Source organism: Petaurus breviceps, unplaced genomic scaffold, assembly GCF_028583685.1.
Source record: "Petaurus breviceps papuanus isolate PSGF00001 unplaced genomic scaffold, PetGlider_PUasm1.0 184, whole genome shotgun sequence".
In the NCBI taxonomy this organism is placed as follows: domain Eukaryota; kingdom Metazoa; phylum Chordata; class Mammalia; order Diprotodontia; family Petauridae; genus Petaurus; species Petaurus breviceps.
In genome coordinates, this window is record NW_027185793.1 from 3625046 (window position 1) to 3644021 (window position 18976).

The 18976-nt window shown below is 35.8% G+C and overlaps 1 protein-coding gene across 1 annotated transcript in view; it reads right to left on the reverse strand.

Annotated features, from left to right (window-relative positions):
- Positions 1–14455: 14455 nt before the first annotated feature.
- GIN1 (gypsy retrotransposon integrase 1) overlaps positions 14456–18976 on the reverse strand; it is a 66486-nt gene continuing 61965 nt past the window's right edge. Inside the window, 1 exon segment of the mRNA XM_069088119.1 lies at positions 14456–15084. Within this exon segment, the coding sequence (XP_068944220.1) occupies positions 14801–15084 (284 nt within the window). The 3' untranslated portion in view covers positions 14456–14800.

Sequence of the window (18976 nt, forward strand, 5' to 3'; positions counted from 1 at the left end):
ATAAAGAGTTAAGATTTTGGGATAACAATTCATTATTTGGTAAAATTGTTGGGAAAACTGGAAAGCAGTATGGCAAAAATTGGACATAAATCAATACCTCATACCATTTACTAAGACAAGGTCAAAATGGATATATGACCTTGATATAAAGAGAAATTAGTTAAAACTAGAAGAACATGGAAAATATTACTATCAGACTTAAGGATAGGCAAATACTTTATGAAAAAGCAAGAAATAAAGAGCATGGTGAGGTGTAAAATGGATAATTTCAGTTATATTAGGAAGGTTTTGTATAAATAAAACAAATATAGCCAAGATCAGAAGGAAATCAGAAAACGGGGGGAAATTTTTATAGACAGATTTCTCAGATAAAGATTTGATACTGATGCAGTTTGGGGTTGCTGGGAACCCCAAAACGTCAGGGTACAGGGCAAGTCTGCTTGGAAATAATTCAAACACTCAAGCTTTCTTTTTGTTGAGGTAGCAAAGTAGCCCTGCCAATAATTCAGGCTAGATTCCTAATTAATCTGCAACTTGATGAAGGAGATATTGATACTTAAATACCAAAAAAAAAAAAAAAAAGAGAGAGAGAGAGGGAAGAAGAAGAAGAAGATCTGGATGGGGTCAAAAGGTTGTAAATAGCCTGGGATTATCCAGGTGTAACAGTGAAAGGAGTTAAGTGGTTTGGGGAGGGTTGAGAGCTTCAGTGAAAAGGCTATCTAGGTGGACTGGGATGGGCCAGACATCTTGGGCTATATGCCAGTGATCTGGAATGCTGAAATGCATGGGAAGATTCAGGGATGGGACTACTTTCAAAGACATAATCTTTTTCTTTGAGGGGTTCGGGTCCCATCACCCCTTTGATATCTCAAATATATAAAGAACTTTGTCAAATCTATAAGAATATGTCATTCCCCAACTGATAAATGGTCAAAGGATATAGTTTTCCAGTGAAGATATCAAAACAATTTGTAGTCATATGAAAAAATACAGGAAGAAATTAAGTGAATGGGCACTGATGAAATCATTAAGAAAAATAATGAAGAGAGAAAAGAGAAGAAGGCCCAGGACAGAGCTTTTGAGAAGACCCATAGCTAGTGGGTGTGACATGAATGAATATCCAGCAAAGGACACTGAGAAGCAGTCAGATAGGTATAAGAGCCAAGAGAGCAGCATCATAAAAACCCAAGATAAAGAGAACATTCACAAAGAAAAGGTGACAATAGCATCAAATATTCAACATTACTTTTTCAAAGAGTGTAGCCAAGAAGAGAAAGAGAAATGTTCCCAGTAAGGGTGGGTGACAAGGGAGGAAGGGAATGAATCTGGAATTCAAAGTTTTAAAATCAAATGTTTAAAATATATACATTACATATATATAATGTATATACTGTTATTAATATTATTTTACATGTAACTGGGAAATAAGACATACAGGCATTGGGACATAGAGATTCACTGTGCCTTACTGGAAAGTCGGAGGGGGTATGGGAGAAGATATGGAGAGAGCAGATTGGAGGAGGGGATATTTTGGGGTGTTGGGTAAGGGGAAAACAGGGAGAAAATTTGTAACTCAAAATCTTGCAGAAATGAATGATGTAAACTAGAAGTTAATAAAGCATCTGATTTAAAAAAATAAAGTAGATTAAGCTAAAAAAATAAATAAGAGAAATGTAGGGTGATAGCTAGGAGATATGGTAAACTCGAGCAAGAGATTTTGAAGGATGGAGAAGAGGGAATGAAATAACAATAAAAGTAAACTCAAAGAGTGGGAGACTAGAGTGAGAGATTATTGGAATAACAATGGAAAAGAGATGAGAAGGGCCTAGGGTAAGCAAAGCAAACAGCAGACTAAGAGGCTAATTTAAAGAGGAATTAAATATAAGTAGTTAAGACTTTAATAGCAACACAATAATAGTCATATAAATCAATATTTCTCTCAGAGCTAGATACATCTAGAAAATGTAAATAAAAACAAAATATGGGATTGAATGAGTTGTTGAATAAACTAGATTTAGCTGACCAATGTGACTTATGAGTGAGGATATTAAAGAATAAACATTTTCAGCATCTCAAAAATGTTAAAAAAAATTAATCATGATGCTGGGGTATAAAGGAACCATAAACAAATATAATAAATATATCCTTTAAAAGATAAACCACAACATATAATATTAGTAATGAATAAAAGAAATAGAACATAAAAATACAAATCTAAATGGTATCATTGAAAAAGACTAAGGAATTACATTAAACATAAGAACACCAAAGCTATATACCAAAACTAATGGGACAGAACTAAAGCAAAGACCTCCATAAAAATTATGTCTAATAATGCATAATGACAAAATAGGAAAATACAAGATAAATAAATGTCATAATTTAAAATCCTTGAAAATAAACTAGCAACCCCAAAACAAGTCCACAAAACCCTTGAAAATCTAGGCAGAGAAACTCAAAAATAAAAAAAAATAACAGAACTGATCAATAAAATTAAGAACCACTTAAAAATTAACAAAAATCAGTAAATCCTTACCTAATTGCCAAAATAAAAATAAACAAGGTAAATCCACAAATAAAAGTAATTATGAGAAGCTATTATGCACAATTGTGTGTGCCAGTGAAACTTAGAATTTCAAAGGAAATTTGTAAGCAACCACAAAAATATAAAATATGCAAATTAGCAAAATAAAAAGTAGAGATTATAAACAAATCAGTCTCAGAAAGATAAATTTAGGAAGCTATAAATTAACTGCTAAAGGGGAGGAGAATGAAAACTTGGCCAAATGTATTCATAAGAGAACCCTAACAAACACTTAAAAGGCAATTAATATTATAAAAAGTATTCTCAAATATAGAGAGGGGGTGGAGCCAAGATAGCAAATTAGACATAGCAACCCAACTGAACTCTTTCAACACTCCCCTGCAAACAACTTTAAAATAACATCTCAAATCAAATTTGACAGAGTCAACAAAACGTCAGGGTGAGACATTTTTCTCCATCTGAGAAAACCTAGGAAGTCTGCAGTAGCAGATGCCACAGCAGCAACAGCAGCTTTGGGAGCTCACAGCCAAGTAAGAGGGTCCAACAACTGGTCAGAAAGAGAATACAGGGGACTTGTTGCTAGCACTGTTTACAGCTGGTGCTGACTAGGAACTCTATTGCTCATACACAGTTCTGGGCCATAGTTCCCTAGAGGAGAGGAGCGCTTGTGGTCAGTTACAAGGGTGCAAGGACTCTGGTCACGGTTCCAGGGACAAGAGGAGTGCTAGTACCGTGGCTGCAGGAGAGCAGGCACCCTTCCTGGGTAAATATTGGGGTGTTTTGCTTATTTTTTGACCTAGTAATCCAGCGACTTGGTCTATATCCCAAAGAAATAAAAGAAAAAGGACACATATGTACAAATATTTATAGCAGCTCTTTTTTGTGGCAGCAAACCATTGCAAATTGAGGGGATGCTTATCGGTTAGTAGATGGCTGAACACATGATTGTGATGGAGTACTATTTTGCTATAAAAAACAACAAGGTAGGGGAGGGTTCAGAAAAACATGGCAAGACCTATGTGAACTGGAGAAGAGTGAAGTGAGAAAAAACAGATCATTGCGCAAAGTAACAGCAATATTGTAATGATGATCTACTGTGAAAGACTTGGCTACTCTGATTAATATAGTGATCCAAGACAAAACCAAAGGACTCAAGATGAGAAAAATGCTGTTCATCTCCAGAGAGAGAATTGGTTAATCCTAAGTGCAAAGCGAAGTATAATTTTTTCACTTTTTTTGCCATATGGTTAATATAGAAATAGATTTTGTATAATTTCACATGTATAATTGATATCATATTGCTTGCCTACTCAGTGGGAGAAGGAGGAGGTGGGAGAAAGAATTTAGAACTCAAAATTTAAAAGGAAAAGAATGTTTAAAATAATTTTTAAAAAAAAAAAGAACAAATCATGCCAGAATTAAAAAAAAAAATAGCACTCTGCCAAACTCTTTTTAGGAAAAATATGTCCCTGATAACTCAGTGAATAAAATTAATGTTCTCATTTTATATAGCATAAACACTAATATAAATTAAATACCTATTTATTTTTAGTGCTATGAGCATAATCACTATTACCGTGAGTCAAACCAATGGTTCAGCTAACTAACTGATACAACTGGAGCATGAAGTGAAGTCTTGTAGAGAGCCCAGCAAGACCACAATTATTCCAGCTTCCTCTAGTAATCTAATATGGAAGTAACATTGAATTTATCTAAACATTCTGGAGGCTCTTTTCAGTCTTTAGTCTCTATGATCCCATGGGGCAAAGAATACCTTCCACTGATCATCTTAAAAATTAATTCCTTTTATTCATCTTCAACTTGCTTCTTTCAAGTTGCAAGTGTTCCCTGTCCATACTCCTCATGACATGGACCTCCAGGACCAACACTCTCTACTTAGCGGAATTAAATTGTTTTCAGTCTTCCCCAAGCAGCGACCTCCAAGGTCCTCACATGCTCTAGTTATCTTTGTCCTTATCATCCACAAATCTGTTCAAAATGAATGTAGCAGCAAGCACCCCAAGCATCCCCAGGGTTTGCTGCCACCACAGGTTCCTTGGATCTGCTTTGATAAAGGAAAGCAACTCAAAATGGGTTAACAAGCTTACTTTAATCAGTCAAATATGTATCATTTACCTCGTTCAGGGGAAAAAGGTCAGCACCCCGAACTTCAAAGTATACAGGCAGAATTATCAAGACAGAAACAGATCAAGTAGACAGCTTTCCAAACTGTCCAGACATTACATCCATACCAAATCAACATCTGGGTTTCAACATCTGGGTTTTTCAAAGCCGGGGGGCTCTGGACAACGGCTTCCCAGAATCCATATCAAATCACAGAACACTTCTCAAAGTGAGCCCCAAAACAAAGCTACACATCAGGGCTTATATAGGCTTATATAGCCTTCTCCTGGCTCAGAGAATGTAACAACCTTATTGACTCACTGGCCAATCAAGAAGTATCTCCTGAAAAAAAAAAAAACGAGCCTCCCACCCCAGGCTCCAGGTGCACTTTAGCCTAGGGGCAGGGAAGATCTTTAAATTTACATTCCCATTACAATGAACTACACAAATGAGCATCCTAGTATTGGTTTACTATATTTTTAATAGCCTAGGATGAGATATTAGTTTGCAATAACTTTCGTGTTGCTAGGGTTTTAGTGGGGATTTTGACCGTCTTAGCAGATTAGGCATTTTTCTCTACCTGACGGAAGCCCATTGCAACTTTGTAGATTTCACCTTACATACTCTTTTTTTTTCTAATCACACCCCCAAAATTTAAACACATTGCAATTGTTATGTGAAAAAATGTGATGTTCTTCATATGCCATTTGCATAACAGGTGATTGAACAGGTTCAGATGTATTCCCCACAAGTAGGCTGTGTAATATGAATACCAGCTAAACCTCCTGAGGGTATTTCCCTTTGATCCTTTTTCTAACACAGGAAAAGAATGAAGGAGTATCACTGGACTTGGAATTGAAGCAAGTGGAATTGTGCAGGCCAGCTGAAAAAACCAGGATGGAAGAGGTGGACACTCTGTCTTTCCCCAGTAACTGAGAACAGGGATGGGAATAGAGTGCCTGAGCACTATGGATAGCTGTGTTTTTTTTTCCTTCTCCTGTAGTACAGGAAATAGTGCCAGAAGCAGCAGCAATAGAGAAGATGGTTGTTTTTTTTCTAATTCCTTTTCCAACAACTGGGAACAGTAGTGGGGACAGAGTACTGAGAGACAGGCTCACTGTCTTTCATTCACATAAAAGAGATCAATGGGTTAGGATGGCTGGGGCTCCCCCAGAGCAGTCAGTCTTTAATAACCACAGGCAAGTGGGAGAGCAGCATCCTGAGTAGAAGATAAGCCCATGAAATTTCCCCTCTTATTATGAATCCAGTCTCTGAGGAAACTCTTTCTCCTCTCAATTTTTTTTACTCCCTTTCTCCATTCAGCCTATTCTGGGATAGAAATAGGGACTAGATCTGTGATTTCATTCGTATAAGGGTTCCCTGGTAAAGAACTTACTCTACCAATGCAGATAACCAACTCTTCTTCATAAGTGTGGAGTTCTATTTATTATCCCACCTGATTTAAAAGTAATTAATTTTATTATATAAGAAAACTTTTTGATTTAAAATATCAATCAGAACCAAGTATGAATTAGTCCTATACACCTCTATTGATCAAAGTCATTTCAGGAGAAATTTGGTCGTACCCTAAGCAATATATAAAAAGGGAGCTATCTTAGAAGCAGATAGAGTATTTCTTTGTTACAAGACAGTATTTAATGAAGTGAGAGTCCAGAGGTGTGCTGGAGCCAGCTCTTACTGGTGCCAGCTGATTATCAAATTTTCAGTGGGAGCATCTACACCTCAGAAATCAGCAAATGCTACAAATCAGGGCTTGATTATTTCATTCATTGTCTAGACTTAAGAAACTGATGGAGAAAACATTAATACAGACTAAACTTAAAAGCGTATCATGTGAATGTGTATGAATATATGTATATACATATATATGTACATTTTTGAAAGCTAATTGTTAAACATTCACTAGCACATCCTTGGTAGGTGTATATCAAGTTACAGTGGTATAAAAATGTCATGTAACATTTTAAAAAATTCCTTACAATAAATTCCCTTCAATCTGTTTATTGCTACCCTTAAATATTGTTTTAATTTACATTATTATAATCTTTGTGTAGTGATCCTTTTCTGCTTACTTCCCTAGAGAATGCTATAAAATTGTAGCCAAAAAAGGAGGTCTTCAATATAGCTCATAACATGGAGGCTACTGATATAATCAATGAGAATGTTGAAGCTATTACCATCAGTAGATGAGGTCTACTTGCTCTATTTGGCCTCATAGCTCTGATTAGAACAGGGACCTGGTTTCAAGGGTTTACCGAGAATGGGAAACTAGAGTAAGTAAACGTGAGCCTTATTACGATGGGGTGTAGCAAGCAGGCAAAAAACCAAAATACACACACACACACGTTAAAGGGCAACTGAGTCAGAGATTAGGCCATGTGGGGTCAGGGGTCACTTACATGAGGAAGACATTTACAATGGTAAAATCTCAGTAGGAGTACATGCTCAAAGTGAAGTCTGAGAGGGACATCTTATATGATAAAGGTGGGCTTGGTTGGGAAAATCAGTACCAAATGTGGAAGAGGACTGACTCAGATGTAATAGTGAAATTCTCCAGGATCACTTACCTGGTCCCATCACAGTTGAGTGGGACCAGAAATTGTGGGAGGGTTCTTGTTGGTAAAAGGGACTCTGTCAGCTCATAGATAGGAAGGAGGCAGGGAACCTCATTCAATCAGGAGTCAAAGCTGTTCATCAGTTCATAGTAAGTCGGGTCAGTGGAAAAGTACCAGCTGTCTGTTATTGATGGCATGCTTATGGTCATGAGGACCATTTAGCCTAAGTGATCCTTCTCCCCTTTTTAGGACTTCATATTAGAATCCTATCACTTCCAATTATAACATCAAACAATATATGCCCAAAAAAATCACAGTTATTACATCAGATGTTTTGTATTGTTGGAGGGAGTCTGCGAATAAGGAACTGAATTCTACTGGTAAATATAAAAAACATGCAAAAAACATACATACATATATACTTATGTGTATACATATATTCATACACATTCACATGATCACTTATAAGTTTAATCTGTATTATTAATGTCTTCTCCACCAGCTCTTGAGTCTAGATAATCAATGAAGCAATCAGGTCCTGATTTGTAGCATTTGCTGATTTCTGAGGTATAGATGCCCCATTGGCTCATCTGGAGCCAGTAAGAGCTGGCTTCAGCACACCTTTGGATTCTCACTTCATTAAACATGTAAAAAACAAAACAATACTAAAACATTTTAAAAAGAAATATAAGTGCTTAGACCCATCTTATTAACACACACAAGCACACGCTCATACTCATACATACTACCACCACCATCACCACCACCAATGAAATTTCAAGAGAGCTAGAACAGATAGCCTTAACTTGACTAAATAATCCAAAACTACCTAAATCAATAACCATAATTATCTCCACCCAAATTTAGTACTCCTTTATCTTCAAGTTTGGGGTGGTTGTTTTGGAGAATAATATATATAGAATATAATTACTCTTTCCACAGTCTGAGTCACCATCTAGACCAAATATTTTTCACCCTTTTTTGTACTGTGGTCTCCTTTGGTAGTCCAGAAAATCCTATGGACCTCTTCTTAGAATAATATTTTTAATTACATAAAGTGAAATAAATAAGATTGCAAAGAAATAGGAAATTAATTATATTGAAATAAAGATGTAATTTCCCCTATTTAAGTTCACAGACCCTTTGAAATCAATCCGCAGACCCCCTGAGAGTTTGGTGGGCTTGAGATTAAGAAGCCCTCATCCAGATCATAGCAAAATCTCTTAACTATGACATGAAATAATCTAAATAACAAGGAAACTTTTAAAACAAGTAATCAATTCATCATCTGGTTTTATCAACTCAACTGTTCCTTCATTTTCTATTCTATTTGCTTCTGCTCTAATCTTTATAATCCCTTTTACTTTTATTTTCTTTGGGATACACACATACACACATACTTGTTTTTAGCTTTTTTCTTGTAACTTTGCTAGTTCCTTCTGGTGCATCCTCAATTCATTTTTTTCTTTTGTTAATGCAGGCAATCAGCAATGCACACACACTGATACACATATATATGCATGCACATGTGAAGATATGGATATAGATATATAGATATGTATAAACACACATCACTAAAGAATAGCTTTAGCTGCATCACACTGGTTGTTATATGTGGCACTTTAAATGTTGTCATCACTCTTCTGACTTCTCTATTAATCTAATCTTTAAAAGTTTTCCATACGGTTTCATAATTTGTATTTCAGAGTGCTACAAAAATACTATGTGTGTGTGTGTATATAAATTTCTGCCTCTTTTAAAACATACAGGGTTTCTCTGTAACATTGTCTGTGACACATATTTGTGGACATCCCATATTTAATTTAATGACTTCCATTTAAGTACTAAATGCATTGATTAATCCATAATTCAAGTGTTATCAAATATGCAATTCTAATCTATGACTTATTAATCCTTTTGTCACCTTCTGATAATAGAGTGCTTAAGTTTCCTACTATTACTATATTTTCGTTCATTGCTTGTATTATTGTTAATCTTTCTCTTATAAATTTAACCAAAAAATTGTTTGGCACGGGTGTATTGAGAATTTCGTATATTTATTATTTACTTTCCTTCCATCAATCCCTCTATGCCCATCAATCACTAAATCTTATCAGTTCTACCTCCAAGAAATTTCTCACATCTGCAACCCTCTTTTCTCCATTTACAGAATCTCTGCCCTTGTTGTCAGGTCCTTATTGTCTCACCTAGACTATTTTCAATATCCTCCTAACTGTTCTTGTTTCCAGACTCTCATCTCTCATATATATCCTTTACATAGATGACAGACAAACTGATATTCCTAAAACAAAGATATTACCATGTCAGCTTTCTACTCAAAAATCTTCAAGGGCTCTCTATTGCCTGTTGGGTAATATACAAAATCCCCAACCTGGTAGGAAGAGTCCTCAACAATCAAGTCTCTACTAATTTTTCAAATCCAATTCCAAAGTACTCTCTTTCATGCATTTTTTTTTGTTTCAGGCAAACTAGTCTGTTTCTTGTAATACACCACCTCTTGCTTTTGTTTCTTTGCACAAGTAGTCTCAACTATCTGGAATGCCACCCCCCCCCTTCAATTCATAGTACCTATCTTCAAAACCTAGTAGAGATGCCATCTCCTACATAAGGCCTTTCCTGATCTCCCTCAGTTATTACCACTCTCTCCCTCTTGAAATTATTTTATATCTATTTTCTTCTTGTTCTGAGCTCAGGTCAGTCTTTGATTGGTGGTCTGATATCACAACACAATGAGAGACATTTATAGGTCATTCAACAATTACAAAATGACATGTTCTAAACCATAGCAGGGAAAAGACATTCAATAGGCCATCTAGTGAGGACACTTTGCATTGATTCAGCTGAGCATAGCTCCCCTGCCTATGTTGGTCTGCCAGCCAAGGATCAGAAAGGAGCTAGAGCATCTCATGGCTATTTATACTCAGATTATCACAGAGTAATGTCAACAGTCTAAAACTTTAATTTCCTGAGCCAGCTGAAATCTTAAGTATACATTTTAAGGAAAACTAGCTCAGACCACATGTAAATATTGCTACCACATCTGTATACAGAGTGTTAGTTCATACAAATTGTATTCTACTGGAAGAATACAAGTTCCTTGAGAATGGAATTTTTTTAAGTGTTTTTTTTTTGTCCCAAGCTCCAAGTACCAAATCTTAAAAATATTAGGCACTTTATGAATAATTCTATGTAATTGAATTTTTTTAATCTGTTCTGCAACTTTTCCCCTTAATGGGAGAATCCAGACCATTCATATTTATTGTTAATGTAATAATAAATGGTGTATTCCTGTCATTTTCTTTTTAGTCTTATTAGAGAAAGTCAAATCTATTTTTAATATTCTATAGTTATTTCAAACAAGTAAAACTAATAAGTAAACAAATTATTTTCTTTTAAACTATTGTTTTTACTTCCTAGAAAATGGGCCCCTTTTAATTTGCTATTAGGATTTTTGGCCCACCCTTTCTCCCTCTTTTTTGTTATTCTGTCTCATAAAGAGGGACTGTAGCATAGAGGATAGAGAGCCAGACTTTAAAAATAGGAAGACCTGGATTCAAGTTCTGCCTTGTCAGTAGGTACTGAACTATGTATCAGGCTTAAGGTACTTGTGTAAGAATGGAAGTTTCAGAAAAGATACCAACCTGCATTGGGGTAATGGTAATGGTAATTGGAAGATATTCCCTGTCCCTTAACAGGCCTAAGGGAATTTGAAGATCTTTGCTGTCCCTTAATAGGTTGAATGTAATCACATGGAGCCTGTGTGGAGAAGCTTGCTGAATAGGTGGAGCAAGATGAGAGGAAACTGGGAGTCAGAGCAGTTAGAACAGTGGGAGGAGAGTACACAGGCAAGGAGATAGCAAGACTTGTGAGTGTTTGTTTATGGAAAGGATAAAGGATGGTGTGACTCCCTGCTGTGTTATGGTGCATTAACTTTTTTGTTGCTATGATGGATTTGGTTTTCTAGTGTTAGCATTTGACTTTCTGGTTTGGGGATTTGGCTTTCTGGCATCTGAGTAAATGTTTTGCTTCTGTCTTATATATGGAGAGTCTGTTATGTTTTGTGATTCAGAACTATGCTGGCATATTCATAGTCACCTTTGGTGCTATGAATATTGTGTTGGCTCTACATTTGGTAGTCCCTCCCTGGGACTTTTTTCTACCAAAGAAATCACAGATTCCTTCCCAGTTGTTTCTCGTCTGGAAGGATGAAATTTTTTACCTTGGTTCAGAAATCATTATAGTCCATGTGCAAAACCAGGGTTCAGAATATCATAGCCACTTTCTTTATTTCCACCCCAACCACACCTATGTCTTGCCTTTCCTTTTTGCACTTGCCCCTACAGAGACAATATCTTGTTTTTAAAAAATGTCATCCTTGAAATATATTCTCCACAGATCCAAATGCTACTTTGTGGTAGATTCATGCACTGCCAAATATTTTAGAAGATATAGGCCAGAATTCTCTCCAAATAAGTGATCTTCTTTTATCTCTAAGCAGAGTGAAGTGAAATGCTAAGGATATGCTCTCTACAATTGAATAAACACTTTAAAACTATCTAGTAAATAAAGCTTCATATTGCACACTGAGTACACAAAAATACAAAAATCCCTGTCTTCAAGATTATAGTCTACATGCTATAAAGTGATATTTAGACAGGTACACCAACAAATCTGAAGTAGAATGTAAAACGTGCAAATGAGAGATTCAAAATATTCTAGAAGAACTTGGAATATTTGTAAATGAAAAATTGGGACAAAGGCCATTTTGAAAAAAATAAACATTTTAATGAATATGGAAAAAAAAACCCACCTTCTTTCTAGGTTTGGAAATTTGGAAATATCACATTTCATAGTTAGCAGTCACTTTTCATGGTTTAACACTGCCACCTTGTGACTCAATTTGAAAACTGAAACAATAAGAATAACAAAAAGAGTTAACTAGAAAGCCCACCACTTCGAAATTTGTTGAAAATCTTCCTAAACATCTTATTTAATTTCTGGCAAGGATAAACATGAACATAACGTAACCTTTCTTGAGCATTTGAGGGTATTGCAATGCTCACTCAATTTTCATCAATCTCAAACATTCTCATCAATTTCCATTATTTAGTACTTACTACAGAAAGTATAAGAATTTTTATTAACACCAAGATATACATACATACATACACCTACATATCAATGGATAAGCAATGCCATCGATATGGGTAATCCTCAACTGAAACAGATTACAATTTATCAATCCTTCTCATGTCTTTATTTTTAAATAAAATTTTATTGATCTTTTGTTTTTATATTACTTAGATTTCCCATTGTTCTCCCCTTAATCTTCCCAGAGAGCCATCTTTTCTCACAGAGAATTTTAAAAGAGGAAAAAGAAAAAAAAAATCACACTAGTGAACATAATGACACTGATATTATAGCCAGTATTCTGCATTGCCTGGTCTTTTATGTTCTGTAAAAGAGGGTGAGAAGGTATCCTTCTTGGAACTAAGTTTAGTCATTATAATTTCACCAAATTTTTTATTATTCTTGTAGTTTTTATTCTTTCCATTTACATTAGTCATTGTGTATCATGATTTTCTGGTTCTTATTTTACTTGGTATGAGCTCAGAAACCTTCCCACTTTTTTTGTATTCATCGGGTTTGTTGTTGATAGCATAGTAATAGTCCATCACATTCATGTACCAAGCTTTGTTTAATTGTTTCCCAATCAATGGGCAGCTACAATGTTTCCAGTTTATTGCCACTACAAAAAAAGACACTGCTGTAATTATTTTGTAGTACACGGTGCCTCCCATTTTTTCTTATTGATGCCCTTGAGGTATATACCTAGACTTCAGTAGAGTCTCTGCTGCAGATATACCCAGCATGTAGACCTTCATCTAGTTGTGAATATCAAAACAGCACTCATGGAGTTCCATCTGTTATTAGAAGATAAGGCTTATGTCAAACATGATAGCTGTTTTTATGTAATTAAAGGACTGTTAAATGGAAGGAGTTATATTCTTAGCTACAGAGGGCAGAATTAGGAGGAAAGGTAGAAGTTACAGAAAAGTAGCTTTAAGTTTAATTTTAAGAAAAGTTTTTTAAGTCTTTCCAAAATGGAACGGATTTCTGCATGAGATAGTAAGGTTTCCTCTCACTAGTCTGGTAAAGTGGCGACTTGATAACCCCTTGTTGCCAATGTCATACAAAAGATTCCTCATCAGAGAACAGATTAGATTAAGAGACTTCTGAGGGCCCTGCTAACTCAAATTCTGAGATTGTGTGACTGACTTACCCTTTACGGTGTCTTTTATACTTCTAATATCTAATATCTTCTAATCACTGATAATATCCTTCCACATATAAAACCTTCCATTATCTTTTTGGTTGGTTGAAATGTCAAGTCTTCTGATATCATTGCATTTGTGACGTTTCATGTTGTCACCACATAGCATTACCAGGAAAATAGTGGTATTAAAGAGATGGGATGGGTTTTTGAGGGAGAAAAAAGAGCTTGAGAAAATAGTGAAAGTATTATGGCACCAGGACATGGACTGAATTTTTTTAAAAATTCCCTCATGGCAGTTACTTATTTGCCTTTTATGAAAGTAGTTATAGATGAAATGTGTTTATATGTGCATACACAGATACATGTGTGTATGTGTGCATATATGTGTATATATGTTCGTATGTATAGGCAGGGTGTCTCAAAAGTCTTGGTATAGTTTTAAGATACTAAAACTATACCAAGAATTCTGGGACATTCTATGTGTGTGTGTGTGTGTGTGTGTGTGTGTGTATCTATATCTATATATGTACACATCCATAAACATACATCCATGTATATGTACATACATGCACACATGCATGTGTATATATATACATATATGTATACACTGTGTGTATGCCTGTCAAATAACATATTCATATATATGTTCAGGATCAGGTTAAAGTTTATATCTTTTAGAAAGTGATATACTCCTAAATGAGGAGATATTTCTATGATGTCATCCGAAAAAAGCTAACATAACTAATATCCTTTAAGATTTCATTTGACTTAAGCCTCAGTTATGTCCTTCAACGTTTAATTGATCTCATATCAAAGGAAAATTTATTTCATTATTTTTAAATTCAATTTTAGGTAGTACAGTACATTCTGCTACATTCTGAAAACAATATTTTATGAAAACAGTAGACACTGTTGGAATTTAATTTTCTTTTATTAAAGTAAAGGTGCTTTAAACACACACCCTGTACTTCTTTTGGGAAAAATACATTTTCATAATAAGTATTTCAAATACATTTACCATTTTATATATAATTATGTGTTTTATATTTATATATGTGCATGTATATATAAACAGATGTGTATATATGCACTCATCACAAATATACATATTTTACTAAATAAATAGTTAAAACCATTTTAGGATTTAATAATATGTTAACATATACTTTCTTTTGTCTAATGTAGCCAAAGCATTATCAAAAGAGGTTATGATTTCTAAGTAAACATTGCCTGAATTTATTTAACTAACTTAAATATTCAAATAAGGCCTTGGCTTGAAGAGTCTAACAGACTAAAAGTCTGCTTTTCAAGATTTAAGTTGACAGACTGAATGCCATGATTTTCTAATAGCTGAGAAATTTTACAATTTTTGCTTTCTGATAGTTCATGATCCTTGCTTGGTACAGGTAACTTGTCATCTGCTGTACAAATAGCTGCATCTTCTACAAGAATCTCTGGCTGGTATGATCCAATTGGAATTTCAGGTAATCCAATGTAGTCATGATCAGCTACTACTGAATCATGTAAATGATAATGGCTATCTAAAACAAACAAACAAAAAATCATGAGTTTATCTTTCATAAAGGCAATAGATTATAAACAAAATAAGAAATAAGAATAACAATCTAGGTAAAAATTTCCTTTTTCTTATTGTGTAGTAAATGAATAGGTATTTAAAGAAACGAATACTTAGCAGTTATGATAGTTTATAGCTATGGAAGAATAAGCAGTTTTTAGAAGATTTTCTTAAAAATAATATCAGATTGCTAGAAAGTTTATAGTTTCTGTGGTTGACTTTTTCCCTCTTTAATAAACTATAACGTTTGGAAATTATGCTGCCCTATCAAGTCTGCTAAGAGTTAGCAGTGTAGTAAACGGTGTAGTAAATAGAGTGTCAGCCCAATGGTCAGGAAGACCTGAGTACAAGTCCCATCATTAACATAAACTGGCTGTGTTAGCCTGGGTAACTATTAATGTCACAGTGGCTTTAGGCAACTCTCTATGGACATAAATTGCAGAAGAGGTGCAGATCTAAATTGGGAGATGGAGTATACTCACCAGGAGCTAACTGCACCAATAAAATCACAAGTCCAGTTTAAAAAAAATAATACACATGGGGCAGCCAGGTGGCACAGTGAGTAAGAGCACCAACCCCAGTGTTGGGATGACCTGGGGGATCCAATCCAGACTCAGATACTTAGCACCATACCCAGAAATAACTGGCTGTGTAAAATGAGCAAGCTACTTAACCCCAACTGCTTAAAAAAAAAAGAAAAAATTCACAGAGACACATATGTACTCATCTTCCTTCAGCACACAAGGAAGCACAAGTAGATGAATTAATGAAATGTTAAAAGGCATATCAACAATCATCGTTGAACTCTTTAATGAAATTTAAAACTCTTCAGGTAATTTATTAAGGAACTAAATTCATGACATAAAAATCCTATTTTCTGGTATCCAGACTAGATTTCCTCCATGACCTAGGTTCTTGGCACATGTATGACCCTAGAGATTAGAGATTTCTTAGAACTGATTTTAAAATCTAATTATAAAATGGATAATAGGTGGAGCCAAGACGGCAGAGTAGAAGCACTACCTTCCCATGGCTCTGGCTTCCACCTTCCCCAATCCATGTAAAAAGGGGACTCTAAACAAACTTTGGAGATGCAAAACCCACAAAATGACACAGAGAAACTAACTTCCCGCTGAGGACAGCCCGGCAGGCCAGCAGGAATTGGCAAGCATAGCGCTCTGGGAGCCAAGCCCAGCCCCACGCCCAGGCTTTAGCCCCAGGGCCTGACCAGCCACCTGCCAGAGGGACTCCAGACCAGCAGCAGATGTGGCCGTTTCCAGATTTATCAACACACAAATGCGAAGGACAAGGTGAGAGGCCAGTGCAGTCTGGACTTTAGGACCAGTAAGTGGGAGTGTATGGCTTTTACCCCCAAGGCGAGAAGCCCCTGAAACGCTGGCTGGCTAGCCGCCACATGGAAGCTTCAGCTCCTGGCCTGCAGAGAGTAGGGGGACCAAGCACCAGTCTGAGGGGTAATTGCTCCTGCTTTAACCTGCTTGGATCTAGACTGCAGTCTAGGGTAGAGAGGGCACCCATCTAATACCTCAGGTGGCTGAGAAAACCCCAGTGTTTGGGACGAAAGCTCCCCTGTCTGGTGGCAGAGTCCTACTGTGGAAAAAAGCCCAAAAGTCAAGTAATTGAGTGGCAAAATGAGCAGGCAAAGGAAACAAAGCAGACAGAAGATTCCAACAATACACTCCTATTTTGGGGACAAAAAGGAGCAAAGTATGGAAAAGGAGGAAAACAGTGAAGTCAGAACTCCTGCACCAAAAGCTTCAAAGGAAAATACAAGCTGATTACAGGCCATAGAGGACCTTAAGAAGCAGATAAGAGAAGTAGAGGAAAAATTGGGAAGAGAAATGAGAACAATGCAAGAAAATTATGAAATGAAAGTCAATAGCCTAACTGAGGAAAATAATACCTTAAAAAACAGACTGACTCAAATGGCAAAAGAGGCTCAAAAAGGCAATGAAGAGAAGAATGCCTTAAAAAGCCAAATTTGCCACATGGAAAAAGAATCTCAAAAGCTCAATGAGGAGAATCATTGCTTCAGAATTAGACTGGAGCAAATGGAAGCTAATGACTTTATGAGAAATCAAGATGCTGTTAAACAGATCCAAACAAATGAAAGAATAGAAGGCAATGTGAAATATCTCATGTGAAAATCCACTGACCTGGAAAACAGATCCAGGAGAGATAATTTAAAAATTATTGGACTACCTGAAAGCCGTGACCAAAGTAAGAACCTAGAAATCATCCTTCAGGAAGTTCTCAAAGAAAACTGCCCTGATGTTTTAGTACCAGAGGGCAAAATAGAGGTTGAAAGAATCTACCGATCACCTCCTGAGAAAGATCCCAAAAACAAAACTCCTAGGAATACTATAGCCAGGTTCCAGAATTCCCAGATTAAGGACAGAATATTACAAGCAGCCAGGAAGAAACAATTTGAATATTGTGGAAACACAATCAGGATAACTCAGGATCTGGCAGCTTCTACATTGAGGGATCGAAGGGCTTGGAATGTGATATTCCGGAGGTCAAGAGAGCTGGGATTAAAACCAAGAGTCACCTACCCAGCAAAACTGTATCATGTTTCAGGGGAAAATATGGTCATTCAGTGTAATAGAGGACTTTCAAGCATTCTTGCTGAAAAAACCAGAGTTGAATAGAAAATTTGACATTCAGATACAAGAAGCAAGAGAAGCATGAGAAAGTAAACAGGGAAAAGAAATCATAAGGAACTTATCAAAGTTGAACTATTAACATTCCTACATGGAAAAACAATAATTGTAACTTATGAAACTTTTATCAGTAGTTGAAAGGATTAGAAATATATATGTGTCTGTATATGGGCATATGAATACATATGTGAATGTGTGTATATATGTTTACAGGTATCCACAGCCAGAGGGCACAGGACCAATTTAACAGGAAAGGATTACACTTAAAAGGTGAAATTAAGAGGTGAGAGGAATATAATGAGAGGAGATGGGGAGAGAGAGATTGGGGTAAACTATATCATACAGAAGAGGCAAGGGAAAATGGTTACAATGGAGGGGAAGAATAGAAAGGCAAAAGGGAATGGGTCAACCTTATTCCCATTGAATCTGGCTTGAGGAGGGAGTGAAAAACACACTAAATAGGGTATCTCACCCTCCAGGAGAATAGGGGGGAAAGGGGATGAGAGGGGGGATGATGGAAGGGAGGGCAGGCTGTGGGGGGGAAGGGAAGTTGGAAGCACCCACTTTTGAAAAGGGACAGGATCAAAGTAGAGAATAGAACAAGTGGCAGGTGGGATAGGAGGGAGGGAAATGTACTCAGTCTTTTACAATATATCTACTATGTTATTGTTTTGCATTAGCCACACATGTACAACCTATACCGAACTGCTTATCTTCCCAGTAAGGGTGTGTGACAAGGAAGGAAGGGAATGAATCTGGGATTGAAAGTTTTAAAATCAAATATTCAAATATATATGTGTATGTATATATATATATATGTGTGTGTATACATATATTTATATATATATATACTATTAAAAAAATAAAATGGAAAATAATATGTAGATGTGGAAGAGAACAGTGTAAAAATGTGAATTAGTAATTTTGGCTCAGAATACAACTGGATATCTCAAATACTCAATGACTACTTTAGCAAATTTTCTTCTTGGAACAAGAGTATGATCAACTTTATAGTACTTAAGCAATTAATCTGGGGAAAATGTTTAAAAACCAAGCAAAAAGGTAATAAAACTGCATAGAACTTACTTAGAAAATTCTATACAAATATAATTATACACAATGGAAAATTACTCTGAACACTCTACATGAAGCATACTTGTGCTGAAGGTACAACTG